This window comes from Kickxella alabastrina, assembly GCF_025024165.1.
Source record: "Kickxella alabastrina strain RSA 675 chromosome Unknown BX661scaffold_32, whole genome shotgun sequence".
Taxonomy (NCBI): Eukaryota; Fungi; Kickxellomycota; class Kickxellomycetes; order Kickxellales; family Kickxellaceae; genus Kickxella; species Kickxella alabastrina.
The window spans coordinates 113,825-139,261 of NW_026251503.1; the positions used below are offsets into that span (position 1 = coordinate 113,825).

At 55.7% G+C, this 25,437-nt stretch overlaps 11 protein-coding genes across 11 annotated transcripts; 6 read left to right on the plus strand and 5 right to left on the minus strand.

Annotated features, from left to right (window-relative positions):
- Positions 1–429: 429 nt before the first annotated feature.
- Positions 430–1,266, plus strand: BX661DRAFT_188671 (uncharacterized protein). The gene is given in 3 exon segments (XM_051537457.1): positions 430–561; positions 750–852; positions 872–1,266. The coding sequence occupies 3 exon segments, from the start codon at positions 499–501 to the stop codon at positions 1,204–1,206; spliced, it is 501 nt and encodes a 166-aa protein (XP_051388898.1). The 5' UTR covers positions 430–498; the 3' UTR covers positions 1,207–1,266.
- Positions 1,267–5,211, minus strand: BX661DRAFT_188672 (DNA-directed RNA polymerase II subunit RPB2). Its single transcript, XM_051537458.1, is given in 8 exon segments — positions 1,267–1,617; positions 1,653–1,841; positions 1,859–2,437; positions 2,503–2,994; positions 3,018–3,410; positions 3,434–4,277; positions 4,307–4,764; positions 4,836–5,211. The coding sequence occupies 8 exon segments, from the start codon at positions 5,058–5,060 to the stop codon at positions 1,348–1,350; spliced, it is 3,450 nt and encodes a 1,149-aa protein (XP_051388899.1). The 5' UTR covers positions 5,061–5,211; the 3' UTR covers positions 1,267–1,347.
- Positions 5,212–7,313, minus strand: BX661DRAFT_188675 (histone deacetylase Clr6). The gene is made up of 5 exons (XM_051537459.1): positions 7,098–7,313; positions 6,342–6,877; positions 6,040–6,276; positions 5,780–5,983; positions 5,212–5,753 (listed from the first exon to the last, which is right to left on the minus strand). Exons 1-5 carry the CDS (start codon positions 7,135–7,137, stop codon positions 5,592–5,594), a joined length of 1,179 nt encoding a protein of 392 aa, XP_051388900.1. The 5' UTR covers positions 7,138–7,313; the 3' UTR covers positions 5,212–5,591.
- A 314-nt stretch (positions 7,314–7,627) lies between these two features.
- Positions 7,628–9,129, minus strand: BX661DRAFT_188677 (WD40-repeat-containing domain protein; the record flags this gene model as incomplete). The annotated part of the gene is made up of 2 exons (XM_051537460.1): positions 7,628–8,286; positions 8,346–9,129. The coding sequence occupies 2 exons, from the start codon at positions 9,127–9,129 to the stop codon at positions 7,628–7,630; spliced, it is 1,443 nt and encodes a 480-aa protein (XP_051388901.1).
- Positions 9,130–11,143: 2,014 nt separating this feature from the next.
- On the plus strand, positions 11,144–12,073 carry BX661DRAFT_146501 (putative deoxyribonuclease TATDN1; the record flags this gene model as incomplete). The annotated part of the gene is made up of 1 exon (XM_051533173.1): positions 11,144–12,073. One exon carries the CDS (start codon positions 11,144–11,146, stop codon positions 12,071–12,073), a length of 930 nt encoding a protein of 309 aa, XP_051388902.1.
- A 92-nt stretch (positions 12,074–12,165) lies between these two features.
- Positions 12,166–14,233, minus strand: BX661DRAFT_200824 (uncharacterized protein; the record flags this gene model as incomplete). The annotated part of the gene is made up of 3 exons (XM_051538454.1): positions 12,166–13,624; positions 13,669–14,093; positions 14,126–14,233. 3 exons carry the CDS (start codon positions 14,231–14,233, stop codon positions 12,166–12,168), a joined length of 1,992 nt encoding a protein of 663 aa, XP_051388903.1.
- Positions 14,234–14,622: 389 nt separating this feature from the next.
- BX661DRAFT_200825 (uncharacterized protein) lies at positions 14,623–15,240 on the plus strand (the record flags this gene model as incomplete). Its single annotated transcript, XM_051538455.1, has 2 exons — positions 14,623–14,770; positions 14,894–15,240. The coding sequence occupies 2 exons, from the start codon at positions 14,623–14,625 to the stop codon at positions 15,238–15,240; spliced, it is 495 nt and encodes a 164-aa protein (XP_051388904.1).
- Positions 15,037–16,484, minus strand: BX661DRAFT_68980 (uncharacterized protein). The gene has a single exon (XM_051539415.1). It carries the CDS (start codon positions 16,199–16,201, stop codon positions 15,230–15,232), a length of 972 nt encoding a protein of 323 aa, XP_051388905.1. The 5' UTR covers positions 16,202–16,484; the 3' UTR covers positions 15,037–15,229.
- Positions 16,485–19,000: 2,516 nt separating this feature from the next.
- On the plus strand, positions 19,001–20,143 carry BX661DRAFT_146499 (endoplasmic reticulum-golgi intermediate compartment protein 3-like protein; the record flags this gene model as incomplete). Its single annotated transcript, XM_051533172.1, has 1 exon — positions 19,001–20,143. One exon carries the CDS (start codon positions 19,001–19,003, stop codon positions 20,141–20,143), a length of 1,143 nt encoding a protein of 380 aa, XP_051388906.1.
- A 244-nt stretch (positions 20,144–20,387) lies between these two features.
- BX661DRAFT_200828 (Sas10 C-terminal domain-containing protein) lies at positions 20,388–22,433 on the plus strand (the record flags this gene model as incomplete). The annotated part of the gene is made up of 4 exons (XM_051538456.1): positions 20,388–21,215; positions 21,278–22,048; positions 22,075–22,182; positions 22,206–22,433. The coding sequence occupies 4 exons, from the start codon at positions 20,388–20,390 to the stop codon at positions 22,431–22,433; spliced, it is 1,935 nt and encodes a 644-aa protein (XP_051388907.1).
- A 228-nt stretch (positions 22,434–22,661) lies between these two features.
- Positions 22,662–24,762, plus strand: BX661DRAFT_188686 (uncharacterized protein). Its single transcript, XM_051537461.1, has 2 exons — positions 22,662–23,460; positions 23,489–24,762. Exons 1-2 carry the CDS (start codon positions 22,747–22,749, stop codon positions 24,665–24,667), a joined length of 1,893 nt encoding a protein of 630 aa, XP_051388908.1. The 5' UTR covers positions 22,662–22,746; the 3' UTR covers positions 24,668–24,762.
- The last annotated feature ends 675 nt before the right edge of the window (positions 24,763–25,437 follow it).

Below are 25,437 nucleotides of genomic sequence, written 5' to 3' on the forward strand. Positions count from 1 at the left end.
CGGGCGGGCTGTGCGAATTACTCTTGAGTTTAAGAGTGGAAAATAAAAAGCAATTTGTTGGAATTGGTCAAGAGTAAAAAGTTTTTTATTGATCGTTTGATCCATCTCGGCTCACAGCAACGATTATTGCGTGGTGATCGCCAGACATGATGAGGCCAATAAATCTTTATTAAAACAAAAGCTGATGAAACCCTCCTATTGAGCCCTCCCTGCCGCCATTTTATAGGCAAGCTATAATGAATGAGTGAATGCTATCTCGGCCGCTGCTACTGCATCAATGCGCGCTCGGAATTGACTTAGCTCGCAAGCCTCGGCTCAGCTGAGCTGAGCTGAGCTGAGCTTATGTGGTGAGAACCACCACAATTGCCACCACCTTAGCTTTAATGTGATATAGCTGAGCCGCAAAGCAAACTACGCCATTGCTGTGCATTTTCTCTCCGCTGTTTTTCATACTCTATTTTTTATCTTAATCGCTGAATCGCCACTTTATTCCTGAAAATGGGCGCCAGCAATTCGAAGGAGGAGCCCGTCTACGTCTACAGCAACAGCGTACCAATTGGCGTAAGTGACAAACCCCCCTCCTCTGGCCAAAAAAACATCCGACAGACAGCGTGTAGCCTGCGCCGACCAGCCCACAGGCCTGCATATACACGCCTACACGCCTACACGCCATACACGCATGGCCGCACGTACAGCCACTAGCAATGTACTAATTTCAGACCACCTCAAATGCCTCCCCGTATCTCTAGTTCACGCCGCAGCTCAAAGAGAAGCTCGTGAAAGACGCCACAGAAAAACAGAACCAGGCCCAGAACCGGACCCAGACCCAGACCAACCCAGACCCAGCAAAATGTGGTTGCCGCGCCGCCAGTTGACAGCACCGATCTCCAGGACAAGGTCGAGGGCCTCGTCGCCAAGGAGCTTGCGCGCATCCTCGAGAAGAACCAGCTCGACGATCTGCAGGCGCGCGACCGCAACGCATCGACCACCGAGCTGCTCAGTGACATCCGCGACGTCGCGCGCCAGATCGCCGCCTCGACATCCACTCGCTCCCCGACCTACGAGGAGTCACTGCGCGCCCGCGACCGCGTCGCCGCCTGCCTGGCTGACAACGCCGGCCGGCCGCTTGACTGCTGGAGCCATGTCGCCGAGTTCAAGGCCCTGGCCAAGACGCTGGAGGCCGAGTTTGCTGCGGGCGCCAAGTAAGACCAACCAAAAAAGTATAGGTAGATAGATAGACAGACAGGCAGCGTGGGCGAGTTTGGTTGTTTTAATCTGATTGATTTTTATTTTTAATAAAGTCTGTTGATATGATCCCGAAACATTGAAATATTTATTTTCTTGTGATCATGGCTGCGCCGACACCATCAGACGCGGCGCAATGTTCATCGACATCAGCTCCTGGAATAGCAGCTTGCACGCGTACGGGATATGCACCTGCGAGATGCGCGTCTTGTTTTTGCACGCGCGGCACTCGAACTGGTTCTTCTTGAGGCTGGCCACAACCATCAGCCCGCACAGGTCGCACACGTGCACGCGGTACGCGTCCGACACGTCAAACAGCCGCTCCTTGAGGAACTGCGCGACACCGTGCGCGATCATCACGTCGCGCTCCATCTCTCCGAAACGCAGTCCGCCGTCGCGCGCGCGACCTCAACCGGCTGCCGCGTCAGGATCTGCAGCGGCCCACGTGCACGCGAGTGGATCTTGTCGTCGACCATATGCTTGAGCCGCTGGTAGTACGTCGGCCCCAGGAACACCTGCGCCGCCAGCTTCTTGCCGGTGTGGCCATTGTACATCACCTCGAAGCCGCGCCGCTGGTACCCATGCTCCATCAGCTCCTCGAAATTGCATCGACCGTCACGTCGGTGAACGGCGTCGCGTCGCCCACCGACCCCATCAGCGTCGACAGCTTGGACAGCAGGCACTCGACAAGATGCCCGATCGTCATGCGCGATGGGATGGCGTGCGGGTTGATGATGATGTCCGGCACAATGCCCTCAGCCGAGAACGGCATGTCCTCAGTGCGGTACGTGATGCCGACCGTTCCCTTCTGCCCGTGGCGCGACGCGAACTTGTCACCCATCTGCGGCACACGCGTCGAGCGGATGCGCACCTTGACGAACGTGCATCCGTTGTCATTGGTCGTCAGCATCACCTGGTCGATGATGCCGCGCTCGGTCGACCGCAGCGCCTTGGACGCGTCGATCTTGGTGTGGTTAAGCGTGCGCTGCCCCAGCTCCATCGAGTCGGACGGGATCGCCGTCGTCTTGCCGATGATGATGTCGTCGCCCGTGACGCGCGTGCCCGGCGCAATCAGCCCGTCGTCCTCCAGCTTCTCGTATGTGCCGCGCTTCAGGCGCAGCGTCGTGTCGGGCGTTGGCCGCTCAAAGTTGCCCGACCCGGCGCCGTTGAGGCTCTGCTTGTCCTCCTCGTCCTGATACGTGCGGAAGTACAGCGACCGGAACAGCCGCGGTCGATCGACGACTGGTTCATAATGACAGAGTCCTCCTGGTTGTAGCCTCCATAGCACATGATGCCGACGATGGCGTTCTGGCCGGCCGGCAGGTAGCTGAACTTGAGGTAGTCCATGGCGCGCGTCGTGGCCAGCGGCTTCTGCGGGTAGTACAGGATGTTGTTGAGCGTGTCCATGCGCAGCTGGAAGTTGGTCAGCATAATGCCCATCGCCTGCTTGCCCATCGCCGACTGGTACGTGTTACGCGGCGACTGGTTGTGGTCCGGGAACGGCACGATCGACGCGCAAATGCCCAGGATCATCGACGGGTGGATCTCACAATGCGTCCACGTGTTGATGAAGACATTACGCCGCGACCGCACACGCGAGGCCAGGCTGACCTCCTCGTGCGGCACGGTGCCGGTGCGCTTGTACCAGTAGCTCTCAGCCAGCTCCTGCGGCGTCATGCAGATCATCGCCGTCTCCTCCTCCTCGGCGTCCAGGTACTCGATGGTGCCGTCGGCCAGCAGGTCGCCCCACTTGTACGCGTCGTCTTCCGCACATCGGTGCGCTCGATCGCGTCGACGTGCGCGCGCGTCAGCTTGAGCCGCAGGTCCGGCTCGACGATCAGCAGCGGCCGGCATACGCGCCCCGAGTCGGCGTGGATCCGCAGCTCGTGCTCGCGCACGTCGCGCACGATCGAAATCTCAAACGCAATGTCCGCCTTGCGCCGCGCGTCCAGCATGCACGCGACCAGCTCGTCGGGGTTGCGGTGGATGCCGACCCACTCGCCGTTCAGGAACACCTTAGTCGCGCTCAGCACGCTGGATGCCTCGACCTCCGTCAGGCTCTCGACCGACCACTCGCTGAGGAAGTTGCGGATCGGCGCCGACGGCACGCCGACAGTCACGTGCGCCATCAGCGCCAGGTTCTTGACCAGCCCGCAGGCCTGGCCCTCGGCGTCTCGGCCGGGCACACCAGCCCCCAATGCGTGTTGTGCAGCTGGCGCGGCTTGGCGATCTTGCCGTCGCGGCCGATTGGCGTGTTGCAGCGCCGCAGATGCGACAGCGTCGACGCAAACGTGTAGCGGTTGAGCACCTGCGACACACCGGCGCGCGCCTGCATAGCCTTCTTCTGGTCGCCCCAGTTGCCGGTCGCCAGCGCGTACCGCAGCCCGTTGGAGATCGTCGTCGACTTGACTGCCATCAGCATGTTAAAGTCGCGGTTGGTGTCGATGCACTTCTTCATGTACGTCGACAGGTCCTTGGTCATCTTGCGGAACAGCATGCGGAACAGCGACGACATCAGCGGCCCGCCCAGGTCCATGCGCTTCTTGCCGTAATGATCGCGGTCGTCGGGCTCACGCCGCTCCAGCGCGCACAGCAGCAGCCGGTGGATCATGTACCCGAAGAAGTACGCCTTGACCGTCTCATTGTGCGCCTGCGTGCCGATATGCGGCAGGAACTCCTTCTGTAGGATCTCGGCCGCGTACCGCAGTCGCTTGTCACGGCTAGTGCCGACCGTTGTTCCGCGCTTGGCAATGTAGTCCAGCGCCACGTCGCGGTCCTGGATGACGAATGCCTCCTCGACCGATGGCCGCAGCATCTCCATCATCTGCGTGTCGTTGACATCGTACGCGATGTGCTCGAGGATGTCCTTGGCCGTGACCATGCCCAGCGCGCGGAACACCACAACCACCGGAATGTCGGCGCGGATGTACGGAATGCTGGTCTGGATAGTCTGCCCCGAGCCCTTCTCAACGCCTTTGTTGGACATCTTGAGGAACAATGGGCTCGGCTGCTTGGACACGCGCTCGGCTTGGCTTCGGATCTCGGCTGTGTAGTGGGGTACGGCAAGTTCTTCTTGAACACCAGCACTGTGTTTGTCGCAATGCGCTCCTGCGCGATGAGCACCTTCTCGGATCCGTTGATGATAAAGTACCCGCCCTGGTCGTAGGGGCACTCGCCTTGCTCAAACAGCTCGTTGTCCTTCATGCCGCGCGTCCAGCAGTATAGCGACCGCATCATGATTGGCACGTTTCCAATCAGCATCGGCCGGTTGGACTCGGTCGTCACGAGCTGCCCGTTCTTGTCAAAGTGACCCGAGTCGTTGATCACCTGCGCCTCCATGTCGGCGACTGACGTGACGTTAATGTTGCGCGGGTCGGCCTTGTCGATGACTGTGGTCTTTTGCCCGTACTGCAGCATCAGCGGCGACGCGTACGTCAGGTTACGCAGCCGCGCCTGCTGCGGGTGCAGTGGCGTGAGCGAGCTGTCCTTCTCATAAAAGCAGGGCGACGTCATGAACACCTGTCCAAACTCAATGTAGTACGCTTGATCATCTCCTGCCCGGGCCTGCCCTGGATCATCGTCTCGATGACCAGCGTACGGCTCTCTTCAATGATTTCCTGCAGCGTCAGCTCGACAAATGAATTGAACGATTCGATCTGCTGCCGCACCAACCCGTGCTCGTCAAAGTAGCGTGTAATGATAGTCCAGCAATCCTCCTGCGAAAACATTTCGTAATCGTCTCCGTCGTCGTACGCGTACCCGTCCTCGGCATTGTAAGGGACCTCATCGCCGTAGTAAAATTCGCTTTCCGCCATTGCTTATTCTCTTTTGTTGTCACTAGAATCAGGCGGCAAAATGTAAACAGAAAAAATAATAATAAAAGTACTAAATATTTGCACGCGCACGAGCAGCAAGGGCAAAATAAATAGTAAACAAAAAATAATAATATAATGGATTGAAATGGAATGGTGAAACAAGAAAAAAATGGATTTGTAAAACCGACGAAAAAGGGAGAGTAAAAATATTAAAAAAAGCAAAATTGAGCAAAGCCGCATTTTTTGACACTCGCTTGAAACGAGCACTGTTTTTCTCTTCCTCCCGATCACTGGGTGGGGAGCATTGTCATTTTGTCTGACCCCCCCCTGCTGTGTGCAAATGGCCCAAAGGGACCGAGGCCATCTTGAACTTGAACTTGGGGCCTGGGCCGAGTTTAAGTAGACAGAGGCAGACGACAGCTACTACACCACCAGTCCCATTGCCATTGCCATTGCTGTATCTCGGCAGCAAGCTCTATATGGCCAAGTTGACCTCACCTCTATTTGCAACCACTCAAAAACCAGTCCGCGCTAGTCGCTGTAGTTGCTGCCGCTGCTGTTGTTTCCCACAGCCTCCGTAGCCTCTGCTCCCGCCGATACGGCGTGCGTGCCCCGTTCGCCTGTGTTCTTGGCTCTTGGGCCTCTCCGGCGCTGCTTAGATCCCTTGCCTTCCTCAGCATCGCTATATCCTCGCTGTCGGAGGGCCAGTCTCTGGGCACGTCCTGCATCTGCACCGACGGCGCATGCGGTACGTTGCGCAGGTGCTCGTTGATGTCCCTGCATATGCGCTCAAGTTGCTCGCGTGTGTTCATGTTGGTCATGTTGCTGGCCGGCACGTCCAAAAGGTACTCGGGGCCGTAAAAATCGTAGTAGTCGTTGTACGGCAGGCTCGGATTCAGCGGCTCACCAAGCAGCACCGAGGTCTCGTACGCCCATGTGCGCGCAACGTTGCGGATCGTGTAGCCGCCACCGCCAACACAGAACAGCGGTACCCGAACGACTTCATAAACTCGACGCACGCCGCATGGCCCTTCATGCTGAGGTTGAAGCAGCCCAGGCGGTCTCCTGAGAGCGAGTCTGTGCCACACTGCATCACCACGGCTCCGGGGCGGTAGGTCTCCATGACATTGCGCATTACGCGCTGAAACACAAACGCGTACGTCTCGTCGTCAATGCCCTCACGCAGTGGTACGTTGACGGCGTAGTACTTGCCCTGCTGCACGCCAACATCTTTGATGTCGCCGTTCCCGGGAAAAAGTTGCCGAACTGGTGGAAGCTCACCGACATGACGCGGTCCGTTGTGTAGAACGCCTCCTCGACGCCGTCACCGTGATGCACATCAATGTCCAGATACACCACGCGCTGGTGGTACTTTAGCAACTCCAAAATAGCCAGCACAATATCGTTGACATAGCAGAATCCTGAGGCCTCGCCCTTCTTCGCGTGATGCAGGCCGCCGGCCCAGTTGATGACAATGTCCGCCTCGCCATGGTTGATCCGCTGCGCGCCGGCAATCGATCCGCCCGCTGATATCGAGCAAAACTCGTAGACGCCGTCGAAGGGCGGGCAATCCATAGGCGGCAAAAACAATTCGTTGTACGTGGGCATCTGCTCGGCCAGCTCTGGCGACACGCGCTGCAAGTAAGAAATATAGTCGTCTGTATGGAAGCGAGTCATGTCGAGTGCTGTGGCTCGGGGCGGCCGGATCATGGTCATCTTCTTGTCCAGCCCGTATGACGTGATAATGCTGTGCGCCATGCGGATCCGGAACGGCTTCATGCAGTGGTCGTACCCGTAGTTGTAGTTGCCCACTTCATCTAGAGAGGGATGCACGCAGCCAGTATAGTATTTGATCAGTACACTGAACGGTAATGAACTTTTTTTACCAATAATCCCCTGGTTACCACCTGCCCGAGGCCGCTGACGGTAACTCACCTGGCTTCTCTGGCCATCAGGCATGTATCTCGCCATTGATATGACATGCATTGCCAGGAGATGGCAATGCTACATGCTGCCCTTTTTTGCAGATGAACTTACCATCGTAATAGTAGGTTACGCGCTTTTTGCCGAGCACCATGGCGTCGATTTCTGATCTGGGTGGGAGAGTTATGTGCGCGCACGATCGGCTGTCTCAATATTCGTACCGGCGTAGATATTCGTACCAGGGGCAGTGTCGGGGAAATATATGGTAGGTATTGATAGTGTAAAAAGTAAAAGAAAAATACGAAAACGTCTATGAGTCGAAAACATGCAGCCGCGGTCAAGCAGAAGCAAAAGAGAGAAATAGGAGGGGATTTTGCAGGCCTGGCCAAATTCGCAAATTAACAGACTGCCTGTGACTGGCTGCTTCCGCACACCCCCCAAATTCCCAGCACCACATCCCATCTCCTCTCTCTCCCTCTCCGCAAAAGCATTCTCTTCCTACAAAAGAGCCAACCCGCAAAAGAAAATAACCAAGCAAAACTGACATACCATGGCACTCTGGCCGAGCCATTGCTTTGGGTTTCGGATTCCGCTCTAGACGCGCTTGAAAGACATTCTAATTGACAGGCAACAGCCAACCCAGCTCACAGATCGGCAAAAAACGAGGCCTTTGGCTCATTGCCCTTCCTCTTCGCCTTCTTCTGCTCTGGGTTGGCCAGCTCTGCAAGAGCCTTGCGTTTGGCCTTGAGCTTGTCCTTCTTGGTCAGCTTGCGCTTCTTCTTCTTGCCCGACGCATCATCGCCGTCCGAGTCGTCCGAGTCGCCCCAGCTGCCCCAGCCGTCATCGCCGTCGTCGCCGGCAACATCTTTAGAATCAGCACCGCCTTTGACGCTTGGACCAGCACCAGTGCTAGGGCCAGGACCGTCTCCATTGACAGAGCCATCGACATCGACGACTGCCTCGCTGTTTTCGCCGTCCGAGTCGCTGCCGCTGGCACCAACGTCGTCACCGGTGTTGTCATCAAAATTGTCGCTATCGCCATCGCTATCGGAATCAAGCTCGTCATTTACGTCGCGGTCCTTCAGCTCGCTTGCATCCGAGTAGCCGTCAATGTCAACGTCTGACTCTCCATCGCCACCAATCTCCTTGCTGATACGAATAGCCACTGCCTGCGCATCCAGCTGCTCATCGCCTTCGTCTTCGCTGCCGTCCTCTTCGTCGTCGTCGTCATCGTCGTCGTTGAAGATGTAGCCAATGTCCCAGAAGTGGACAGTGTGGTCATGGGAGCATGAGACAGCCATTGCTGGTCATAGCTCAGCACGACCTTCTCGACGGGCAACGAGTCATGGTCGCCGGCAACACCCACAAGCTTGTGCGGGAACAGCTGAACTATGCGCAGCAACCCGTCGCTGGAGCCAGTGACGCACAGGTCCTCGGTCAGCTTGCAGATGGTATCAATGCTCTGTGGGTGGCCCGGGAACCGATCGCTGACATCACCGAATTGGCCGTACGTAAAGATCCCAAGGACACCGTCGGTTTCGCCGACCACAACCTTCTTGCCGCCGCGCAGCAGCGCAATTGACAGCAGCTCATCGTCCTGGTTTGCTGATACATGGAACGGCTTGGCTTTGCGCACGTCGTAGACTGACAGGCATCCGTCTCCGCTGGTGGCCAGCAAGTGGCGCTTGTCAGCGTTGAAAACCATGTCTGAGATGTAGTCTACGTGCTCATTGTACGAAAATGCCGGCTTATTCTGGCGCACGTCCCACAGCTTCAGTCCTCCGGCGTCGTCGCCCGTGGCAATGACCTGCTCGTTAACATACTTGATGAGATTAAGTGGCTTGTCGTGCGCCGCTTCAATGTTCATATTTTGTGTGCCGGTCTCAACGTCCATCACCTGCCACGAGCGGTCCTTGGACGCCGTATACAGCAGCGATCCGTCTGCGCTGAATCCCACCGACCGGCATGACTTTTTGTGCACCTTTTGCCTGATCACACGCTCATTCCCGTCGACTGAGTACCGGTGGACGAAAACGTGGCCTGTGATAAGCGAGCTGGCCACCAAATTTGTTGTCGGGCTGAGCGCAACGTCGATGACCGGCTCTTTAAACTTGAGCGACTTTGGCCGCACTGCACTGTCGTCCATTGTATATCGGCTAATGTGTCGTAATCGCCCGGTTGCGTGAGATAAAGGAGAGCGAAATTAATTTCGAAAAAGCATGCGAGAAAGAGAGTCACGGCACCCTGCAACAGCTTTTCTCCTGCGGAATGCAGTAGAATTGGCCGGTCTTTTTTATTTTAATGCAGCTGGGTTTTGGCGTGGGGGGACTACAAAATCCGTTGAGCGCCAGGCGTGGCCAAACGAAGCTAGGCTAAGCGAAACGAATTTTTCTCACCTTTGACTGCAAGAAAAACAAGGTCCCTGCACTCAGATCAAACCTCTTAATCAGTAATTCGATTTGGACCAGCCAAGCAAAAAAAATATTTTTTTTTTGCACGCTCGCTTGTTCTATTTCTTTCGCTCTTTCTTGTTCCTGCCCGCCATTGTCAGAGGCAATGGTGAGTGGTGGGTGGCATTGGTGCTGGCAGGGCGACCACAGACTTTGTCTCTTTTTCTGCTGCTTTTTTTACTAAACTGTTTCTAGTATCAACCTTCTTCCTTTTTCAATTGTACAGTTCTACGCAGCTTTGACAGAAAAATATATCAATATGAGCACTGACAGCGTCGCAAAATACAAGTCGGCCTCAGCCATCACCGGCCAGGTCCTCCAGAGCGTGATCAGCGTTGTTGTTCCCGGCATGTCTGTTGCCGCCATCTGCAGCTACAGTGACTCGCTGGTCGTCGCATACTGCAAATCAGTGTACCGCAAGGAGGAGAGCATCGAGCGCGGCGTGGCTTCCCGACCACGGTCTCGGTAAACAAGGTTATGCAGAACTTCTCGCCGGCACCCGAGGATGACTACATCCTGCGCGAGGGCGATGTGGTGAAGGTCGAGGTCGGTGCCCACATTGACGGCTACATTTCGTCGTCAGCGCACACGACAGTCGCCACCAATGCACCGGGAGTCACGATCACAGATCGCCGCGCCGACGCGATCAGCGCAGCCTACTACGCCAGCGAGGTCGCGGCGCGCATTATCAGGCCCGGACAGACGGCACGCAACATGGTCAAGGCTATTGGTCTTGTGGCCAGCGGATTCAAGTGCGCCGTTGCCGAGGATGCCTTCACCTGCCAGATCGACCGGTTTGTGATCAGCGGCACCAATACTTTCCCCAACCGCTTCAATCCCGACGTTGTGACCCCCGAGCTGACGTTCGAGACTGGCGAGACCTACACTATCGACTGCTCGATCAGCACTGGCGACGGCATCGCACGCGCCTCCGAGCACAAGGCCGCCATCTTCCAGCGCGACGTCAACCAGCAGTACTCGCTGAAGCTGCGCACATCGCGCGCGCTGCTCTCGGAGGTCAGCCAGAACCTCTCGGTGTTCCCATTCCTGATGCGCGATGTCATTGGCGAGAACAGCACGCTCAAGGCCGGAATCAATGAGTGCGTCAAGTCGCGGCTGCTCGTGCCCTTTGCCGTGCCCGTCGAAAAGAGGAACGGCCCCAACTATGTTGCCCAGTTCAAGATCACCGTCATGTGCAACTACACTGGTCCCATCCGCCTCACCCGGGCGTTGACGATGCCCAATCTGAAGTCGGCCACGACTATCCCCTCCGACTCTGAGATCGGGCAGATCCTTGCGCTGGATTGCGAGCAGGCCTCCTCCCTGAGCTGCCCCGCCTGAAGGTCCAGATTCAGGCGCCTGTTGCCACTGTGCAGCCTGCCAGCGCCGTCGACTCGTCGTCGATGGACATGTCCTAAGCCTGCGAGGGCTGGATGCGACCTGTTTCGTCATGTTAGATAATTATCCGGGTTAATGGCTGAAAAATAAAATAAAAATGGTATTACACTACTTGTTTTTAAAGTTGGACATTGCAAGCGTCCGCAAAATATAAGTCCGCGGCAAGATCACTGTACGAAGGTCAGCCATATGCATCCTTACATGCTTACATGTTTGCGTGGGTGGACGCTTTTCTTTTCTTTCCCTTCAACATACTGTTTTTATTTTTTCCATTGGATGACCGCTCGCACAGCCGCTATCGCCAGAACAACAATGAAAATCATCGACATTGGAGCCAACCTCACTGATCCTGTGTTCCGCGGCGTCTACCGCGGGAAGCGGGCGCATGAGGACGACATGAACAAGATGATCGAAAGGGCCCAGTCGGCGGGCATAGTCGCAATGATGGTCACCGGCGGCAACCTCGCCGAGAGCAAGCAGGCAATCAAGCTGAGCCACGAGCACTCCTCGTTCTTTGCTACTGTCGGCTGCCACCCGACGCGCACCAGCGAAATCGAGATTGATGGCCGCAGCGCCGACGCCTACTTTTCCCAGCTGCGCGAATTGATCATGGCCAACAGCGGCAGAGTCGTTGCCATCGGCGAGTGCGGGCTGGACTACGACCGCTTGCAGTTTTCGAGCAAGGAGGTACAGAACAAGCACTTTTATCGCCATTTTGAGCTGGCCAAAACGACTGGCCTGCCAATGTTTTTCCACGACCGCAACACCGAGGGCGACTTTGCCAGGACAATCAAGAAGAACAGACACCAGTTCGGCGATGGCGTTGTGCACTCGTTCACGGGGACTGAGGCTGACCTGCGTGAGCTGCTGGAGCTCAACCTGCATATTGGCATCAATGGATGCTCGCTGAAGACGGAAGAGAACCTGGCCGTGGCCAAGCTTGTTCCGCTGGACCGACTGATGATTGAGACTGACTGCCCCTATTGCGAGATTCGGCCAACTCACGCCAGCCACGCCCTGCTGCCAGCAAAGGCCGAGAACACAGACGAATGGCAGATGCCCGAGTCGAAGCGCAAGGAGCGGTGGAGCGGAGAGTGCATGGTCAAGAGCCGCAACGAGCCGTGCACCATCCGCCAGGTCATCCAGGTCATGGCAAAGTTGCACGACATAAGCGAGGCTGAACTGGCCGACCATGCGTACAAAAACACTTACCGCGTGTTCTTCAAGAACGTTAGCTTCTAAATGTATTTTGGGGTTTGAATATTACAAAAATTAGGTGCGCACAGTGAAAGTTATTATTTCGTTTGCGCTGTCCGCTCTGTTTGCGCCGTTTGTCAGCCCCAGCGCCGCTCGTTGTAAACGCAGCACGAGACGACGGCAGCCAGCATAAACATCAGGCCCCAGTGCTCGGTAATGAACGGCCACAGGATGTGCGGACTCTGCTCATGGCTGTCCAGCTCCCACATGCGCAGCCTGCCAGAAGCCGACAGCGCCGCGACGCGGATGACACCGGCGGGTGGCGCCGTGTCGGCAGCCCTGGAAAAGGATGCAGAGGCTGACGCCGTGGTTGCCATATGTGTGGGATCAAAATGCAAGAAGCGCAAGCATGTCGTTGTAGACTGCTGCTGCGTGCGCGCGATGAAGCGCTGTGTGTTCGGGAACGGGTTTTCAGGCGAAACGACGCTTTCGTCCCAGTGCACAACAGTCATCAGAGTGCTGGGCTGCCACGTCAGCTTGAGCTGCCAGTTGAAATTGTCAGTCTCTCCCTCCTCCAGCGCGTCTATCGACGATACTGGCTCTGTGGCAATCCACGGCAGCAGCACCGAATTGCGGAAGTACCGGCGATAGTCCAGGATGCGCCTGATTGATGAGGCGTGCGCACGCGAGAATATAAAAAGCTCGTCGTCGATGGTGCTCATCGCCAGCAATGCACCGCTTTCATCCAGCGTCATGTTGACAGCGACAGGACTGTTTAGCGTGCTAATGTATGGGGGCCGCGACTCACGCACACGCTGCAGCTGCGTGACGTTCGTGCTGCCGTGGTCGCGGAACCACTCAGTATCAACTACAACAATAATGTCCGTCGCCTTAAAGTAAAACACAGACGCCAGTCCGACTTGATCGACTAACGGCGGGTCATTGACCAGCCGCAGCTCGTCTCGCGATAACCCCGAGAACTGCTGATGCACCGGCAGCCGATACCGCTTGACGTCCTCGCTGGTCCACTTGCTGCCGACTGTTTTGTTCTGCAGCAGCCCAAATGAAAAGTAGAACGTGTCGCTGACCGTGTTCCCGTGCGCCAGAAACACATCGACGCTGTGTCCTGGACGAGTCGAGTGCAGCTGTGCCAAGAACGACTGACTGCCGACATCACGCAAGTACTCTGTCACTCCAGGGCCGACGGTCTGCACAATTTCAGCCGCGCCTGCCTCTCCACCGCCCAGTGACAGTGTGCCATTTTGAGCTGCTGGCAACTCAAGCATTCGGAACCGCACGACGTCGTTGAGCCGTGAATACAACAATGTGTTACCGCGCAGCGAGAATTCAAGCACGTCGAGCGCACCTGGTAATACAAAGTCAATGTGGTCCATTAGTAACCCCGCCGGCCCAACACATCGCAAAAACTGGCTGCTGGCGTAGACTGTGTCCGCAAATTTGAGGCTGTCATCTGGACACAGCCCGTGCTCAGTTGCAATCTCCATCGTGCGCACGGCTGCCCTGGCGTCTGTGGCGCTCTGCTCAATCTGCTCCCGCCATGAGTCCCCGACCTCTTCTATAGCCTTATCAAAGAAGCTGGCCGGTGCAGTGTTTCGAGGTCATATACGCGAGTTCGGTACACTATCGTCTCGTTCCTGGGCATGTAGTACAGCACAGCCAGCCTTCGCGGCGCATATGTGCCGTCGTCATTCCGCAATCGCGTGCGATCCAGGTATGACTGCTTGACCGGGCCCGGCAGCCGATCAACAAACAGAAGCTCCCATGTCTCCTCTTCTACACTACCACCCTTGCTGCCGCTGGGCGACTGCGAATTGCTTACAAAATGGAGGCCCTTTCGGTACACCTTGAGCATGCCTCCCAGGGGCTCGTTTGGTCGCACTGTCCGAAACTCTGTGTGCAGGCGTATGTATATCAGGCCAGCATCGATATTCACTACGCCTGGGGGCTGTGTCGCGTTGCTTGCCTGTGTCATTGGCAAATACTTTGCGGGCTCCAGCCAATGTGCATCTCGGTTGCGTGTGCCAAGGTGGGCCGGGCTGTTGTCCTTAGCTTTAGAGCGCTGTCCGTCTCGTGTACAAGCGTTGTGGTCGGAATGGGCTGGCGGTTGAACCAAGCGAGCACAAACACGTAGACTGTGCCGACCGCCACAAGCACCGCCTGCCGCGTGCGTAGAACGTAGCGCATGGCAGAAAGTGAAATGCGGAATTGTAATGTGAATAATGTAGTGTTTGGAAATTATCGCGCAGAAATTAGAATGCAGAGAAGAGCAAGCCTGCTAAAAGATGCACTACTTTTCCAACCCGCCAAGCAAAGCGAGACGTTGCATCAGACTGTTTGCTTGTGTGCACCTGGAAGAGGGAACTAAATTCGGCTCGGCTCGGCTCGGCTTGATGCAAGCCCGATTTTGCTGCGTTATCGCCATTTACGCCTATTTTCGAGCCGATACTTTTGTTTGTGGGGGTTTCAAGGCAATTTGAATTTCTCATTTACCAATTTCTGAAATTCTTTTCTACTTATAAGTCTCAATTTTGTTTCTCTTCAATTCGGAACTATTTATTCATTATTTTTCACCAATGCTGCGCATCACAGCCACCAAGGCTATCAGGCCCGCCACCACACGCGCTACGCTGACACAGACTCAGGTTGTCGCCCGCCGTCAATCGTCGCATGACAGCCACGACCACCACCACGCCGAGGAGCACCACAAGTTCGAGGAGGAGAGTAAGTTTGGAAGCATGCTTGAACGCTTCTGGCAGCTGAATCAACCCACAAACTATGAATTGAGATATTAACATGGCATTCTGCAAAGCTATTCTTTTTTCTTCACGGACATGGACACTATAGACTTCAGCTCGCCGCTGTGGAAGTACTCGCTGGGCGCGATCGGTGTGTTCTACTTGATTGGCAAGTACGACGACTATATTGAGCAGAGCGGCAGAGTCCACCCGATGACCAGACTCTACTCCACCATTATGACGGACAAAGTTGAGAACAGGCGCATCTTCAGCGAGTACCAGAAGGACGTGGCCAAGGCCGCCGAGTTCAACATCATGCAGTGGGAGGAGAAGCGGATTCTTGCCGGGTCGATGGATAACGCTGTGTACTACAAGCGCTCGGCCAAGTGGGGCGCGCCCGTCGGCACGCAGATTAACATGGAGGCCGCGAAGGGCCGCACGCCGGTCAAGGAGTAGCTCGAGTTTGTCTGTTGCAAATAAATTCACTATTTTTAAAATATCTACTGGTATGTTTTCTATGCGCCAAAGGCTGCGCAGGCCGAGGCGCCCAGGATCTGGCGAATGGCAGCGTTATCGATGTCGTGCGCGTTCTCCAACTCGCCCCACAGCTCCATCTGCGCGGCGGCCTCGACCTGCGCGGCCTGGCGGCCTCCTCGGCCGTGATGTGGTGCTCAACAAGCGCAAGGGCAATGAGGAAAGACTTTGCGCTCATCACAGCCTTTTCAAGCGCGGCCAGCTTCAGCGGGCTGAACTGCTTCACCGCGCGACGCAGCGCCTCTGTGGCCGCGGCGCTCTGGCGCAGGGAAAACAAGTTACCTGTAACGCCGATTTCAATCGCGTACGTCTCACGCGCCCACTCGATAATCGGCATGTAGTGCTTTTGCTGCAGCTCGACCAGGCCCTCGGGAAACCCCTCGTGCAAGCAGGCTGAGTCTGTCTGGAAGTACTTGAGCAGTTTTTCGACGACGTCGCTGCGCATTTGCTCGTCACCCAGGCCATCAATTGCACGGCACACCAGCGACGTCAGCGGCAGCGAGTGTGCGCCGAGAAATTCGCGCTGCGCCTCCCACTCACTGGCCACCAGCCATGCCAGCATGGCCTGCGACTTTGCGATGTTCACCTTCTTGCCGTCGGGCGTCTTGATCGCCCTGCTGTCTAGCACTACGGCGAGGCCGCCATCGCGCTCGTCGACGCTCACCTTTTTCCAAAAGCGCTTGATGGCGGGCACTTTGTTTTTAGCCAGCGTGGCGGCTGAATCCTCCTGCGCCTCATGCATATGGGTGCGCGATGTGCTAAGATTGCGCATTGCGAGACAATTGCTAGCGGAGCTAGCGAGGCTGGTTGACTTGCTACGGTTAGCGGCCCTGATAAGAAGGGCGCCGCGGAGGCTAGATGTGCGCGCGCTGTAAATGGACATGTTTGGTATTATTTTGTTGTGGTGATTATGTAACGCGATGCGTATACTGAGGTGCGCAAGAGCAGATATGAGGGACGTAACAGATCCAACTAAACCTCTTTTAAGGGAGCCAATGTGTGTGTATTCAAGATCCAAAGCTTCGGCTGGTAAAATAAAAATAAAAAAGAGAAATAGGCCTTCAAAAAAGCCTATGAAGAGCAATGAACGGCTTGTTTTTTGTTGGTTTTGTCGTCCGTGTTGGAGAAATAAAATGGAAACGAGAAGCTGAGGAGGCTGAATGCTAAATGCTGAAGGCGATTCTTGATCCTGGACGCCAGAGTCAGTGAAACCAGGAAAAACACCGCATTGGCGTGTTTATGGGAAAGAGATAACGAATGCCGCGAGCGCCAATTGCATGCGGCATGTCGCCGTCAAAACGGCCCAACAAGCGCTCACTCGCTCGATGTGGCTTGCCTGCGGTGCTGATGGTTAACGGGTTATGCTTTTAAAATTTTGCAAGTGCGAAAATGACCTTTGGCATTGTTTAACTAAAGCTTGCCACATCTCGCAATGACAACATCCAACACGGGCCTGCCATTTGCGTCGGTGCTTGTATTTTCAATTATATTGACCGTGTACATGCCCTTGAGCACTTTCCCGAATATGACATGGCATCTATCGAGTCGCGGCGCACTCGATGTGATGATGAAAAATTGCGAGCCATTGCTGCTTTACCTTTGTTTGCCATTGAGACATATCCCTTGCTGGAGTGCTTGAGTATAAAGTTTTTGTCATCAAACTTGTTGCCATAAATTGACTTGCCGCCGGTGCCGGCGCCGGTGCCAACGCCGTCTCCTTTGGCAATGACATCGGCCTGTATAGGATTGTTGGCTATGAGGTGAATTTGCTGCCCTTGTAGCCAAATCATTTCTTGCCAGTAGCCAGTGTGCGGAAGTTCTCTGCGTCTTTGGAACAGTGTCTCCATAAAGACCGATGACAATGCGCCCCATGAACCGCGGCCCTGGTTGATGTCGAGGTACACCTGATGTGCCATGGCTGGTTCGCTCTCAGGGGTTGCCAATCTGGCACTGATAGCCATCGTTAGGATGAAGGCAAGAAACAACGTGTCGCTGGCACGCAGCAGTATGTGTGGGACTTTCATTGTGGTGGGAATATTAAAAAGATACAATACAATGATGTTTAAAAGAAGATGGAGCTTGCGCAAAAATGCAACGTGTGTAGTTGCTCCACTATGCCAAAGTGACAAAATCACATACCTCAATTGTTCAACAACACACATACCTCTTTACTCAATCGACATCAAGGCATGCCCGTTGCAAACGAGAAGGGGAGAGGCGCATTGGTAATCTGCAATTGCGATGGAAAGGGGCAGGTGTCTGAAATAAAATATTCTAATTATAAAACCTAGCAAATCGATGCTGATAATGGCAAGCCATCCGCTTGACCGTATTCTACCGCTTGCAGAATTCGGAATCGAGCATGCCAGATGGGAATCCTCAGTGATAATGCACACAACATCCTCGCTGCGCAGCTCGTACGTGCGCTCAAAGCTCGAGTCTGCGTCGCTAAGCTTGGCCTCATGCAGGGAAAAGTCGGCAGCACGTTCATGTATCGGAACAACTGGCCAATCCCAACACCCTGATGGATCACCAGATTGGCGCCTTGTGCGTGAGCAAGTCACCGTGCTCTTTGCGAGCATATAATATACTGTTACAGACCAGGTTGATGATGCGGTTGTAGCGAATCGGCAGCTTATCGCCACTCAGACAACTCGCCTTGTCGGGCTCATTAAGGAGCACCTCTACGGAGACCGGCATGTTGTAGTATGAGCTCAGTATGCGCTGCAGATTGCCGTTGGCTGTCAGCATATGCGCTGGATTGGGCTCTTGAATATGCCCGGGAGCATGCATGACGTCTCGCGCTGCGACATGACATCGCCAAAGTGGTCGGGCTCCTTGCTGCTGTTATTATCGGCGCGGCTGGAGCTGTATTGGACGACCATTGTGAGTTGCTGATGGTAAAATGGGTGTGTAGATAGTATGAAATGACAAGGGATAAATGTAATATCAATCAGGCATCTGGGAAGATAAGTGGATGCAGTACCCCGGCTGCAGTGCAAGGCGGGACAACGATATTTTGTGCTGCTTATTTTGAAGCACTTGATGGGAAAGAGATGGGGGGAAGTGGTGGGGAGGGATTTTTTAAACTTATTTTAAGCGATTCCGCTATGGAAAAACATAACAGGAAAAGTATGCAGTAGCGGGTAAACTAAACCATCAGGCATTGCTTAATCGCCAGCCCCGTCCAACTGCAGGCGAAATGAAGAGAACGGGGCAAATCGAGCACACGCCATGTTAAAGCGTGCACTATTCTCAAATAGAATACAACATACGCATACGCTGTGGGAGCAGCGGGGGTGGCGTAGGAGGGCATTCTCGAGCCCCAATTGTCCGAATAGCGTGCGAAAGACGCATGGAAAAAATAGAAAAGCCAGCGCAGAATCACCGATGATCACAACGAGCTTTAATTGCCAGGCAAGGTGCTAATTTGGATTTGCATAAACTTGCCCTGTGTTCTTGTTCTGCTTGCTGAGAACGAAAAATAGGAGTGGGGCTGGGCGACACACAGCACGCAGCTGTCAATTTTGGACCAAGCGCTTGCATCACTGCATTTTACTCCTTTACACTGCTATTTGTTATTTGTTATTTGTTATTTTTGCAATTGCACGCTTTGGCCATCCCAAGCGCTTGACCATTTCCTCCTTTCTTCATTCACTCGTGCTCGACCATTGACCCGCACATGCCGCGAACAGGCCGACTCGCGGCGCGGCTGCAGCGGCTGGACGCCTATGCCAAGCCGTTGGAGGACTTTAGCACGCGTACGCTGGCAGGTGGCATCCTGACGGTCGTTGCAGCGCTCGCAATTGCCGTGCTCGTGGGCATGGAACTTATGGCATACGGGCACTCCGAGCTGGTGCCGACGCTGGCCGTCGACCGCGAGCGCGCCGAAAAGATGCGAATCAGCTTTGACATCACGCTGCCGCGAGCACCTTGCATTGTGCTGGGCATCGCGGTGGCCGACACCGCGGGCGAGCTGCAGGCTAGCGCTGCGAAGCATGTCGCCAAAACCCGGCTGAGCAGCGATGGCCGCACGGTCACCAATGTGCTGGAGCCGGACACAGCGGCGCCGCCGGCAACTGGGCCCGATGGGAAGCCCTACTGCGGCAGCTGCTACGGCGGGATTGCGCCCGAGGGCGGCTGCTGCAACACCTGTGCGGCTGTGCACGAGGCCTATAGCCGCCGCGGGTGGGCCTTCACCGACCCCGACGGCATGGAGCAGTGCGTGCGCGAGGGCTACGTGCGCCGGATGCGGGCGCAGGCCGGCGAAGGCTGCCGCATGCGCGGGTACGTCGACGTCAACAAGGTTGCCGGCACACTGCGCGTCTCAGGCGGAGAGACCGTTGACACTGGCGGCACGCTTGTGCACCGCAGCTACGAGTACCTGCCTGACTTTGACTTTTCGCACGTCGTCAATGAGCTGGCCTTTGGCCAAGCGCTTCCCGGCCAGAAGAGCCCGCTGGCTGGCGTCACCAAGACCGCCGAGGCTGCTAATTTCCGGTTCCAGTATTTTGTCAAGGTCGTTGGGTCCGAGGTGTGCTTCCGCAATGGCACGGTCGCGCGGTCCAACGAGTATGCGGCCACTGAGTTTGTCAAGCCCTCGGATCCCGGACTCAGCCTGGTCTATGACATTTCGCCAATGCGCGTCGTCTACACAGAGCACTCCCCCTCGCTGGGCTCGCTGCTGACGTCAATCTGCGCAATCGTTGGCGGTATCAGCACCGTTGCTGGCTTGGTCGACGCCTTGATCTTCCGCACCGAGCGTGCCTTGCGTCGCAAGCGTGAGCTGGGAAACAGAATTAAATGGCTGTGGCGGTCTGGTTGATCACCGATCACGCCTGATTTCAGATCAGCGCGAGGAAAAGAAAAAAGTTTGGGTTCTGCTTGTTTTTTTTTCCTTAACCCTTTTTTTGCATGCTTGCTTTTTTTCAACACTTTGGCTTGTCTGAGCTTTCTTCTGCAAATAAACCAACAAAAAAAGAATTCCCTGCCTTTTTATATACACACGCACATTTCAGACACGGGACTCTATTTTATTAGCAAAGGCATAACAAAAAAATCACATTAGCATGGGTGGCCGGTCAAAGAAACGCTCGAGCAAAGGCGGCTACAAGGCGCCCGTCGACGAGGAAAGCCTGATCAAGAAGGGCGCCTCCATCAAGGCGATCAAGACGTGGAACGACGTCGAGCACGACTCTGACGAGGAGTTTGATGCCTCTCGCGATAAGGTTCTCCTGGGATTCGACAAAAAGATGAACAAGCACTCGCGCAAAGCCGGCTTGAGTGACGAGGAGTCCGATCAGGAGGTCTTTGGTGTGACAGCGGCCGGATCATCAGGCGAAGAGGATAAAGACGAGGACTCCGCCGCCGCGGACAGTGACAATTTCTACAGCGACGAGGAGGACGAGAACAAGAAAAAGGACTCTCGGTTCGAGGACGGCGCGTGGGGAAAGCAGAAGCACAACTACTATGACGCCGATGACTACGGATCCAACACAGATGACGACGACGAGGCTTTTGCCGAGGAGGCCGAGGAGGCGCTGCGTCTGCAAAAGAAGCAGATGGAGACACTTGACGAGGGAGACTTTATTGACGAGTTCAGCGCGCAGCTGGGCGTTTCATCCAAGGGCGATAGCAGCATATCGCGGCTTGTGTCTTCGGTCGACGACACTCAGGCGCACCTGGACATGGACAGCGTGGCGCTCAACAACGACGGCTCCTACGACATATCCGACGCCAAGCGCCAGGCTCTGCTGAGCCTGCCTGAGGCTGAGAAGCTCAAGGTCATCCAGGCTGAGAGCCCCGAGCTACTGACCCTCGTCGACGATATGAAGACGTACTGGGGCATTGTACGGAGCGAAGTTAGACCTGTGCTCGACAGGGCGGCGGATCTGGGCGTCCGGGCCGATGACCACCCGGCGCTGGCGTTCTACGCGGCCAAGCACCAGCTGCTTATGAGTACATCAACAACGTCGCCGTATACTTGGTTGTCAAGGCGTCGACGTCGGAGGAGCGCGGCGGCATTGATCTGCGCGACCACCCGGTGATCTCCAGCATTGTCGAGTTCCGTCGGCGCGTGGAGATCATGGGCGCCCTGCAAAAAAAGCTAGAGCCTCTGCTCGACATCTTTGCAGAGGACCTTGCCAGTGGAATTATCGGCACGGGCGCCGAGGCCAAGGCCCAGGCTGATGCTGCTGCTGCTGCTTCTACGGCTGCGCTGGCCGAGGAGTCTGACGTCGATATGGACGACGATGTGGAACAGACCACTGAGGAAGTTGCTGCGGCACTAAAGGCAAGCAAGGCGCGCAAGAGCAAGAGCAAGTCTACATCGTTCCTTGATGTCTCGTCCTTATTGGGCAAGGACGCCAGTGGCGGCGACAGCTACGCCGAGCTACAGGCGATGCTCAAGAAGGACAAGGCGAGCCGGCGCAAGCAGGCACAGGCAGACACGGTCTCCGGGTGGGATGCCATCGAGGACGGCGACTTTGGCGAGCAGGATCACCTTGGCGAGGACGATGCTGAGGACAAGGCACGGGCAATCCGGCGGCTGCGGCACCACGCCAAGCGCATCGCGCAGGCGCAGACCAAGCGCTCGTTCAAGAACAATCTGTCGGGCGACATGGATGTGCCGTACAAGAACCGGCGACTGGACAAGCTGCGGCTCGATGACGAGTCAGTCAATGCAATCAAAGCGCGGGCCGATGACTTTGGCGACGACCTGGACATGGATGTCGACAGCGACGGCGCAGCGGAAAGGACGGTGAGGATGACTACTATGCCCAGGTTGTGCGTGGCAAGCAGGAGCAGGCCGATGCCAAGGAGGCACGCAGGCAGGAGCAGTGGAAGATGATGGTCGAGGCCAACGTCGCGTGGAGGCACCTGTTGAGGGTGAGGCCAAGCGCAATGTCAACTACCAGATCCTCAAGAACAAGGGTCTCATGCCGCGGCGCACCAAGGAACAGCGCAACCCGCGTGTCAAGCGGAGAAAGCGCTTCGAGCAGGCCAAGAAGAAGATCAGCAGCGCCGTCACACAGGTGCGCACGCTCGAGGGCAACTACGGCGGAGAGGCCACCGGTATCAAGTCGGGCCTGTCGCGCAGCACGCGGTTCAAGTAGTGAGGTTACACTGAAGAAAAGAATGAGACTACAAATAATATATATAAAAAATCAAATCAAATCAAATTTTCTCCAACCTGCCAAGGCAAAAAAAGGGTAAAGCGCTGCGCATTCAAATAATAGCATGTGACCTCCAGCCATCGTACAAGCGAAGGCATCATTTTTGCTTTGAACACTGGGCAAAAGGCGCAGAGCCGCAAAGCCTCGGCCCTCTCGCCCTCTTTTGCTCTGCTTTATAATACAATTTCAAGCACTTATATTTTATACATACCAATTTTGTACATTTAAACACATAGATATTGATGCCCAGCAAATGAGTCGGTCACTCAGTTTTTACATTACGTTTCTTCTCCTAGTGTATATATGGATGTCGTGGGGCAACGACAGCATGCCGCCGCGCAGCAGCGATGAGCGTGAGGCATTCGAGCGGCAGTGGAAGGAGGACTTTCGCAACCTAAGCTTTTCACAAAACTCGACGTACGCCCAGCTACCGCCCAAGGTTCGCAGCGCAGCCGACAAGCTAGTGGGCGACAGTGGTGTGCACGCACACGCAGCGCAGCTTGCTGGAGCCAGAAACGGCAGCAGCTTTGCCGGCGTCTACCACGGCAACTGGCAGGCCGAGCACTTTGAAGGCGCACACTTGTCCGCTGGATTCTCACGGCCGGGCGACGGGGCAGCCGGCCGCATGACACTGGAGTTGGCACCAGCGTCGGTTGCAGATCGCGAGTTGGGCGCAGCGGAACCTGCAGTGAGGCCACAACTAGTACATGGAACCATAACTATGCTGGCACCCGGATTTTCGGGCCGACTGCAGCTGCGTGGCGTGCACTGGCAAGATGCGGGCACGGTGGTGCTTTACGGAGTCAGCGAAATGCACGCGCTGGCGCCCATCGGGGCTGTGCGCGCAATGCCCAGCGCCTCCGCATTTGCCCAGGCCAAGCAGGCGTTTGGCACGCTGCTGCTCGGTGGCCTGCGCGACTATGAGATGCCTGAAGACGTGATCCGCGCTTGTGAGTACCAGGTCTTTGTGCGACTAGGATTGGAACTGATGTCAGAATGCTCGGACGATTTTATTCTCGAGTGACTGCGGTGTGTCGGTGACCACAGAGGGGTCTCTGGCGGGGGTATCGGCTGAGCGCTACCGCCAGCGCACGACGATATACTTGCGCATGCTGCTGGCGGCGCTGGCTGGCTTGCTTGCGCTGCTGATAAGACAGATAAAGTTTTCTGAGACGCATGCTGCGCTGGCCAAGGTGTCTTTCTACACTGTAGCTGGGCAGGCTATGCTCGAGCTGCTCATTTTTGTCGCGCACTTCTCCGACGGCCTGACACCCTCGGGCGACATGCGTCCGGACTTTAGTGGTCTGGGCTTTGTAGTGTTTGTGCTGCTGATGCTGGCCACGATGCACTATCTGACGGTGCTGTGGTCCACCCAGGAACTGCGGCAGCAGGAAGAAGAGCCCACGCGCCGGGTGTGGCTTCCATACGTGCGCTTGTACGCAATGCTGCTGGCGGGCGCCTTTGTCATTCACCTCTACACTGAGACGTTGAATCCGGTCGCTGCTCCGCTGCTGGCCGTGCTGCTAACCGCAGCCTACTCCTTCTGGTTGCCTCAGATTGTTCGCAACGCCGTCCGCGGCACTGCCCGAGGCCTGCGCATTGAATATGTCGTTGGCTCCACCGCCATACATCTTCTCTTCCCGCTCTATGTGTTTGCGTATCCCGACAACATTGCCTTCATTGCGCCCGTGTCGCTGGTGTGGGCCCTTGTTGGCTACGTTGTGGCCAGCCATTGTGCTGCTGTTGCAGGATCTGCTCGGCCCCCGCTTCTTTGTGCCGCCAAGCTGTTGCCCGAGGTCTATAACTACCACCCGCTGCTGCCATCTGATGACGAGGAGAGCGCCCTGGAGACCAGCGATCTGGTGGTCCCCGATGTAACTCACGATGGCGCCGAGCCTTTTGAATCGTCGAGCCCTGCAGATACCTCTTCGGACCCCTCTTCAAATGCCCAGGACGATGCAGTCGTTCCTGTTGCTCCTGTTGCCTCTGGTCGCCGCACTAGCCCGCGCGAGTGCGCCATTTGCATTGAGAGCGTCGACGTCACGACAGCGACAGATCGCACGCAGTACATGGTCACGCCCTGCCACCATGTGTACCACACGGACTGCCTCGTGCCCTGGATGAACACGAAGCTCGAGTGCCCCGTGTGCCGCGCGCCGTTGCCGCCCGTCTGAGCCCAAAAATACAAACAGGGTGGCGGTGGTGTAAGAGCTGCTGTTATCGATTACAATTAATTTGATATTTCGTTGATTTTAAATAGAAACCTATGTGACAAATATTTTCACACGCCTCGCGCTCATATCCTGAAGCGCGGTTTGCCGTGCCAGCCCAGCTGCCGCTTGTTGCCCGCCCAATCGATTCCCCCAAATGCAACGCGTGGCGCACCACCCATGTCTTTATCTCGACATCAGGCTCGTCTCATCCCAGCGCAAAAAAGAGAGGCAAAGAAGCCTTGGTGCAGATGCCTATCCAAGATTGTTTTGCTCTGGTTATGAGGAGCCCAACCCGCCTTATATTTCAAAAATGGAATTTCCGAACCCCTTGCTCACCAAAATGCCTCCTTGATTTCGCTCGATCGCTTTCCGATCCCTATCCGATCGCAAATGCTCCAAAAGAAAGAAAAAATAAACCCACGGATCCTCTCTTTATTCTGACTCTCATCTTAAAGCATCATTAACGAGTGCTTGCAGGGGCATCTGTCACTGCCATTGCCACGAGCAGAAATAGGCCATGCACTGCGATAACAATCAGGGGCAAACTGCTGCCTTGGAGTGAATGCACTGACTCGGCAATGCGCGCACTATATTTATGGTGGCAATGGCAATGATGGCACAACGAGAGAATATTGCGTCATGCTACATTAAATATCTGCACCCGCTTCATTGTTTTTTCACAGGCCTTTGCTTCGTAACTAGCTGTAAAGCCCAAACTTCGGAACCAGCAG